Source organism: Danio aesculapii, chromosome 8 (genome assembly GCF_903798145.1).
Source record: "Danio aesculapii chromosome 8, fDanAes4.1, whole genome shotgun sequence".
Taxonomy (NCBI): domain Eukaryota; kingdom Metazoa; phylum Chordata; class Actinopteri; order Cypriniformes; family Danionidae; genus Danio; species Danio aesculapii.
The window spans coordinates 42470641-42479134 of NC_079442.1; the positions used below are offsets into that span (position 1 = coordinate 42470641).

At 37.4% G+C, this 8494-nt stretch overlaps 1 protein-coding gene across 1 annotated transcript; it reads left to right on the forward strand.

Moving 5' to 3' along the window:
- bcas2 (BCAS2 pre-mRNA processing factor) lies at positions 1-8046 on the forward strand. Its single transcript, XM_056464018.1, has 7 exons — positions 1-129; positions 343-435; positions 517-587; positions 1970-2131; positions 6744-6794; positions 7370-7450; positions 7538-8046. The coding sequence occupies exons 1-7, from the start codon at positions 37-39 to the stop codon at positions 7662-7664; spliced, it is 678 nt and encodes a 225-aa protein (XP_056319993.1). The 5' UTR covers positions 1-36; the 3' UTR covers positions 7665-8046.
- Positions 8047-8494: the final 448 nt, after the last annotated feature.

Sequence of the window (8494 nt, forward strand, 5' to 3'; positions counted from 1 at the left end):
AGTAGAAGCAGAGCACGAAGCGTGTGTATGTGAAGGATGGCAGGACCAGCATCAGTCGCTGGAGATGTTTTTGTTGATGCCCTGCCTTATTTCGACCAGGGTTACGATGCCACAGGGGTCAGAGAAGCCGTAAGTACACAGAATAAATTATTTTTGTGCTTTCTGTTTTTAACGATAAAGAATAAGAAGTATTTACCCTGCTGGCAGTTGGCTAACGGCTAGTTCTGTTGCATAAACGAGACCGTTTGGATATTTAATCCTTCGTTTTTGTGGATTAAATACGATTTAGTATTACAGTGATCTTTATTAAATCGAGGAATAATCTTTTTTGATGGATTTCAGGCCGCTGCTTTGGTGGAGGAAGAGACGAGACGATACAGACCAACTAAGAACTACTTGAGTTACCTGCCCACACCAGATTTCTCTGCGTTTGAGGTAAATAAAATAAGCATCATTTTCTGTTACTTTTCAGCATGTCCACACTGTAAGCTTATATTGTGCTTTGGTTCTCATCAGACTGAAATCATGAGGAATGAGTTTGAGAGACTGGCTGCTCGTCAACCCATGGAGCTGCTCAGTATGAAGAGGTCAGTTTACTGAGCAAAGTTAAAACTGTCTGTAAATCTTCCTTTTAAAGTGGATAGTGAAGTATTATAATACTCACGAGCCTATTAGGTTTCTGCCAGTCAGGTAGGTCTCAGGCTACTTAATATATATGTATCAGTGTTTTTACATAATGTTTAGTTCTTGTAATTTATTTGATCAGTAAGATAAAATGGTTATCTTATGTGCTGATCTGTTTGTCTTTAAGGCATTTAAATCGATGAAATAATAAAACAGTGATATCTACATTTAAAGTTTTCTTTTATCAGATCTATTACAAATGAGGATAAAAAGCACTTCAAAGACCCAGAAAGCAGCGATTTTATAGATGTTATGAAAAGTCTAAGTTAGTTTAGCGGTGTTTGTATTTATATTGTAGTTGATTCCATGTGATGAAGTGTTTAAAGGAATGTGTCTTGTGCATATGGAGAGGAACCAGAATGTGTTTGCTTCATGTGCTTGTCAAGTCTATTCATCTGCATGAAGCACACTCAGTATTACACAATGTTTGCCCAGAAACATGGAGTGTTTTTAAAAAAAAAAGTTCTTTTGCATATAACTAAGGGAGTACTATTTTTGGACAATTAAACAATTACATATTGATGAAACACATGAGTCTTCAGATGTTTTTTTTTAATGGTCAGGGACTACATAGATTTTGGAATGCCATTCCACCGGGATGGAACATTTTAAGGTTAAATTGATTTTGTGCCCCTTTGGGATGGTACCACAAAGTAGTGTTCAGTAGCAGAGTGCAAGCTCCTGCCAGGTAGTCTGAAGTTGTGGCCTCAAGTAAATCAGCGCAGAGCCAGTTGTGGTTTTGTAGGTGGATGACAGCACCTTGAATTTCATCAAGCATGACCAGGCAGTTGCAGCAGTGTGGTCAGCTGGTCATCAAGAACCACTTCTAGCTTCCTGACGGTTCTGGAAGGCGTTTTATTTTATTTATAGTTCATGTAATTTGTTTATATATACAGAATTTATTTACATTTTATTTTTATCTTTTATAATCTGAAACTGAAACATTTAAGAACTGGTTAGTTCCCTCTTCATACGTTGAAGAATATGCTTCAACCCAATAAGTTGCTGTTCACTGTAGTGTTTTAAGCAAAATCAAGAAACAAACAAACAAACTGATGAGACTCAAAATCAGGCCAAAACGAACTTTCTCAAGGTTTGCTTGAGCTGGTAAATGCGTTGAAGCTGCTACTGGTCTGTTGTGACGTCATAATAATGTGATGACATAATTATAATTATCAGTTCCTCTACAGTCATTCATTCCCAGAGTTTACATACAGAACTAGGCTTATCCTACTATAACTACAGTTTTGGTGCTCAAGCTCAAATTTTGTGCTTGTCTGTTTAGATATGAGCTTCCCGCTCCATCGTCCGGACAGAAGAACGACATGACAGCGTGGCAGGACTGTGTGAATAACTCTATGGCGCAGCTGGAGCATCAAGCAGTTCGCATAGAGAACCTGGAGCTCATGGCTCAGTATGGAACCAATGCATGGAAGATGTCTAATGAGTGAGTGAACTGACTTAAATCAGACTATTCTAATCTTTTAAAGAAAATCAAACTTTCTGTATTCTAGGGGTGTGTGATATTGTCAAAAATATGAAGCTGTTTATATTAAATTATTGTAAATGAGTATAAATGTTACTGTTCCAAAGCAGCTTTATATAAGGTGCACTTTATAGTGGTCCCTTGCTATAACGCAGTTCACCTTTCGTAGTCTTGCAGTTTCACCTATTTTTTTGTGCAATTTGACAATATTTTTTGCTGAAGTGTATTGTGTTCTGCGTCCTGATTGGCTGTAGAGCATTGTCAATCAATCTTCTCTGTGCCGTGTCTCCTGTAAGGTACAGAATGTGTTCAGCTTGCCAAACCTAAATCTTTGATCGCTGACTCTGAAGTGCTGTACTGTATGTTTGCAAGTTTTCTTCCAAAATGTCGACGAAACGCTCAGCACTGTCAAAGGCACCTGCGGTAGCACCCAAAAGGCAGAGGAAGATGCTAACCATCGCACAAAAAGTTGGACTTGTGGACATGTCAAAGGAGGGTAGAAGTTGCGCAGCTGTAGGACCCCATTACAGAATAAATGAATGAAGATCAAACGGTTTTGATCTTTGGTTTCATTCTATAATACTTGACATATTTTTCAACGAAAAATTGAACGTTAAGAGTGTTTAAATGAGAGAAAAGTGTGAAAATGTTAATGGCTGTCTGAGAAAAGTGTACAAAGTGTGTAGTGAGGGGTTTTACAGCCTTAAAACATCTATAATAATTGTAAAAAATAAAGCCGGCTGCTTTGCGGATTTCACCTATTGCAGATTATTTTTAGAAAGTAACTCCTGTGAATAATGAGGAACTGCTGTATTATGTTACAAAGTCAGAAAAAATACAAATATCAAACATGTTTATAGTTAATCTGCATTTCTACAATATAATGTACTTTTTCGAAAAGAAGATATCTGTTCTTTTTAAAAATAAGGATAATTAATCATGTAATATTTTAGTGAGTGTTTTTGGCCTGTTACCTTGGCTGGATTAGGCCTGTCATGGATTAATATCACACTAGTAGCTGCCAATAGGTGAGTGCAAGTCATATGATTAGTGATTGTAATTTTATAATAATAATAATGATTGTAATTCAAACTTCTGATTCATAAATTAAGCAAGTGACTGTTTATGAACAGTTCATTAAATTATTGATTCAGTGATTTGTTCAAAAAGCTTTTAGGTCTTACTCACACCAGGTACAGTTGCCTTGAACCTTGCCGAAGCGCAATTGTCCTCCTCTCCCCCGACGGCCTGCACTCACACAGCATTTTGCCTTCAAAACCTGAGCACGCTTGCATCATCAGTGATGCGACGGTTCAGTTTAACAGAAGAGAAGCGTTCTCGTTCAGCACAGTGGAGATTGCTTTAAATATATCGTTTTGTATTGTTTTTAGTCATTTGGAATGCAGTGATAGTCAAATAGTTTGCCGAACAGATCCACAACTTTTGATGCTCATAAATGATCAAAGTCATCGTGCTGCACATATTAGGGGGTTTGCTGAAGGTGCAGCTGTCGTGCAGTGAGGGGTTTGTATCTTTGATAAACTATAACAGTTTGTGTTCTTTGAAAAGTAAAAATGATTAATAAATCTATATGAAACAGTCCTTTTCAGGCACGCTTTGCACCTGGGCCTGATTCGGAGCACTCGCACTTGCCAAACGAACCGGGAAACATGCCTGGGCATGGTTCGGGATAGCCTAGTGTGTGCACTCTTAAGCAGGTCACACACTAGTGTGTGCACTGTCCGCAGCGCCCAGCCACGACTCGGGACACTTCATTTCTTTGCCGCGCCACAGAGCGCCATCTGATTAGTTTCATGTTAAATATCATGCGAATGTCCGCGTCTGGTGTGTGATACTTTTAACTGTCATGTGCGCGCCGTGTCGCGGCGCTTCCGGTGTGCGACCTGATTTAGAGAGGCTGACTGTAGTATTGGTAACCTAGTAACTAACAGTAAACAAGGCAAGCATAATGGTGCCAGGTGATTAGTCATGTGGGTGGAATGTTCACTACATCAGAGTTTATTCTGCAAATGCGTTTCCGTCTCTCGTTATTTGCAATAACCCTTACATTGTTGGTCTAAAACCACTTCAAGCACGCTTTAAAAACCATAATGCAACTGAAGGGATTTTAAGAATTTTCCATGTTCCACTTAAAAATGCTCATTAACACAGTATGATGGGAGCCATTTCTGTTTTTTTTTTGGCAAATGCATTTTTTAAAGGGCCATTGGGATGTGTGTATATGTGTATATATATATTGCATTGTGTGTATAGCTATTGTATGTAAATATGTTAATCCATTGTGCTGTGTATTGGTCGAAATGTCCTTTCATTGCAAACATTATTAATTTTGCTGTAATAAAATGCCATAAATTGTAATTGTATTTTTAATAGGGGTTTTCTCCTATTATTCTCTTTGTAAAATATTATTGAAGGGAGACAGCTGGAGTGCAACATATTTTGGGTCAAAGAACCACATGTGGCTTGTGAGCTATAGGTTCCCTACCACTGCTGTAGATGATAAATATCACACACCCCTACTGTGTTGATTTAATATGAATTTGCGAGATCATGAACTTTGATTAAAGAACTGGTTATTTTATTTGGGTTTCGTTAGAGCGTTATATGGGCCTCTACCTGTCAAATGATTGATTACTTTCGGCCACGCCCCTTTTAGGGCAGGACTCAATTTAAGCCCTGCCTCTTTTCATGTAAATGTTATAATTAGATTATAAACAGCTGCATCAAATTAAATTATATATTATAATTCCGCTAATTCGATTGTAGTCAAATTAATTAAATTATAAATCCTGCAATATTAATCAAACTAATTAAATTATCCCAACTGATATTAGAATGTAATCAAAATAATTTAATTATTAGAAGCAATATTATTTTAATTATTCTATTAAAATGATTATGATTTTATTATTTTGAATAAACTACTAATATAATTATATTATATTGTATTATATACATTTTTATATTGATTGATAAACTAACACTAAAAACATTTACATTTCTGTTTAGCCTTATTATTTTCTTTATCCCGTTCATGCGTGCGATGAGGGAAAACATCCACTAACCATTCACAACACCCCAACAACTGTTTGAGTAAGATAATTTATATCAGATATGGATCACACATCTGTTAGAGTGTGGTGTGTGTGCGTCTCCTGCAAAATAGTGCATGTTGTTAGGTGATTAGGAAGTGTGAAGATAAAGTGCATATCTATATACTTACAGGCAACTGATTGTGTGCTTGGGCAAAGGTTTGATTATGTGTATGTGTGTGCGACTGTGGGTATGTGTGTGTGGTTGGATTGAGTATCAGTGTGTGCGCGTGTGTGTTTGTGTGGCGGCATGTGTAGATATACTGACACACATCCGCACACACCTATACTTAATCCTTCAACCGCGCACATATACCTACAGTCGCACACACATATGCATAACTAAACCTTTGCCCACGCACACAGTCAGTTGCCTGTAAATATATAGATATTCACTATCATCACACTTCCTAACCACCTAACAACATATTCTACTTAGCAGGAGACACACACACACACACCACACTCTTAACAGATGTGTAATCCATTTCTGATATGAATTATCTTACTCGAACAGCTGTTGGGATATTGTAAACGGACAGTGGCTGTTTTCCTTATCACACACACCCAAACACACACACTCAACATACAGGGTAAACACAAAATAGTAAGGCTAAACAGAAATTGAAATGTTTATAGTGTTAGTTTATTAACTATAATACAAAACATTAAAATAAATAGAATTATATTAATAGTTTACTGTGTGGCACGGTGGCTCAGTGGTTAGTACTGCCGACTTGCAGCAGGAAGGTCTCTGGTTTGAGCTCCGGCTGGGTCAGTTGGCATTTCTGTGTGGAGTTTGCGTGTTCTCCCCGTGTTGGCGTGGGTTTCCTCTGGGTGCTCCGGTTTCCCCCACAGTCCAAAGACATGCGCTATAGAGGAATTGATTACTTAATTGGCCATAGTGTATGTGAGTGAATGAGTGTGTACAGGGTTGCAGCTGGAAGGGCATTTGCAGTGTAAAACATATGCTGGATAAGTGGGCGGTTCATTCCGCTGTGGTGACCCCTGAAAAATAAAGGGACTAAGCCAAAGAAAAATGAATGAATGAATGGTTTATTCAAAATAATTTAATCATAATTTTAATATAATAATTAAAATAATAATGGTTCTAATAGTTAAACTATTTTGATTACGTTCTAATATCAGTTGAGATAATTGAATTAGTTTGATTAATATTGCAAGAATTATAATTTAATTAATTTAATTACAATCGAATTATAATAGATAATTTAATTTGATTAAACTGTTTATAATCTGATTAATGGAAGTATAACATTTATATCAAAAGGGGCAGGGTTCAAACGAAGTACTGCCCTAAAAGAGGTGTGGTTTAAACCTCAAGTCTCACCCTAAAAGGGGCAGGGCTGGAAGTCATCAATCATTTTTGACAGGTAGAGGCCCGTATTACTCTTTCGTTCATTATGCTGATCATAACTGTCGTCTTTTCTGTGGAACAGTAACTTGGCCTTGATGATTGAAAATTCACAAAAGGAACTGCAGAATGTAAGGTAAGCACATTATCTGTCTATGAAGTTTACTTTCTATTTAGATGTTGTATGTGTGGTTTAATTGACTTTCAAATGTAATATGAAAGGAGCACTTAATCCTCCTAGAGTTAAACCGTTGAGCTTTACCATTTTTTAATCCATTCAGATAATCTCCGGGTCTAGAGGGAGCACTTTTAGCTTAGCTTAGCATAGATTATTGAATCGGATTAGACCATTAGCATCTCGCTCAAATGACCAAAGAGTTTAGCTCATTTTCCTATTTAAAGTTTGACTCTTTTGTAGAGTTCATTCTCCAAGCCCAACAGAAAATGAAAAGTTGCAATTTTCTTATATGGCTAGGAACCATACTCTCATTCCAGTGTAACAATCGAGACACTTTACTGCTGTACCACAGCTGCAGCGGCACAATATTAGCGAGTGGAGATCGGCTGAATGGATTCAAAAATAATCTCAACTCCACTTTAACTCTAGCGGAGTTGTAATATGAGCTTATTTCCCCAAATTATGGAGTGTTCCTTTAAGCAGTTGTTTATTATAATTCAGCCACCACCCAAGTGTGTGTGTTTTTCTTTTAGAAAGGAAATACAAGACCTGAACTGGCAGCGCAAAAACGATCAGCTGGCTGGAGGAGCCAAACTGAGAGAACTTGAGTCGAAGTCAGTACTGCATTATATGTTCAACTCGTTTCAGAAAGTGCTGTATTCAGTTCATTGACTCCCATATTTCTGCGTGTGTTTTCACAGCTGGGTGTCTCTCGTCAGTAAGAACTATGAGATCGAGCGCGCCATCGTGCAGCTGGAGAATGAAGTGGCGCAGATGAAACAGCAGCAGGGCGATGAGAACAAGGAGAACATTCGACAGGACTTTTGAACACCATGCACAGACTTTGCAAAAGCGAATGATCAGCACAGTCTGATATTCTGCTTTTTTATTTTAATTAGCTTGTTTTTTTTCCTGTCGAACAAATAAGTAATATAGGAAAATAGCCTTTATAAAAACACAAGTGAGCAATAGTGTTGTAGTGCATAAAGATATGCTTTCCCAAAATCATGAACTGCACACTGTCTCTGGAAATCCATACCTCACATTTGTGTTTGCTGTATGCCTAAAGGTGTTTTTCCAAAGCTTTAGTGGCTGTTTTTGTCATTTTATAATAATTTTGTGTCTTATGATGGACGTTTAGTTCATGTTCATGTTTTACTCTTTGTAATATTTTTTAGAAATACACAATAAAATGATGAAATAATGTTCATTTTCTCTGTGCACAAACACTTTTTTTTGGCTCTCAGGATTGGCCAGCCCAGTCACCAGATATGAACATTATTGAGCATGTCTGGGGTAAGATGGGGGCGGCATTGAAAGATGAATCCAAAGAATCTTGATGAACTCTGAGAGTCCTGCAAGAACGCTTCCTTTGCCATTCCAGATGACTTTATTAATAAGTTATTGGAGTCATTGAGGAGATGTATGGATGCGGTCCTCCAAGCTCATGGCAGGCACTCACAATATTAATTCCTTTTCCACTGCACCATGACTTTATATTCTATACTGTACATTATTTCTGTTAAGTGACAAGACTTTTGTCTAAGCAAAGTCAGACCTTACTGTCCTAATGAAATCATTAAAAATCAAGACCATACTTTATTTTGGTAAAATAAGCCTAATCTAGAGGCATTTGCCTTTCATATAAGCCACTTCTG

Bases quoted from the DNA above. Each gene is read 5' to 3' on its own strand.
- bcas2 (XM_056464018.1), top strand. From the start codon at position 37: ATGGCAGGACCAGCATCAGTCGCTGGAGATGTTTTTGTTGATGCCCTG. The intron at 130-342 runs GTAAGTACACAG...GATGGATTTCAG, and splicing joins CCACAGGGGTCAGAGAAGCC to GCCGCTGCTTTGGTGGAGGA. The intron at 2,132-6,743 runs GTGAGTGAACTG...TCTGTGGAACAG, and splicing joins GCATGGAAGATGTCTAATGA to TAACTTGGCCTTGATGATTG.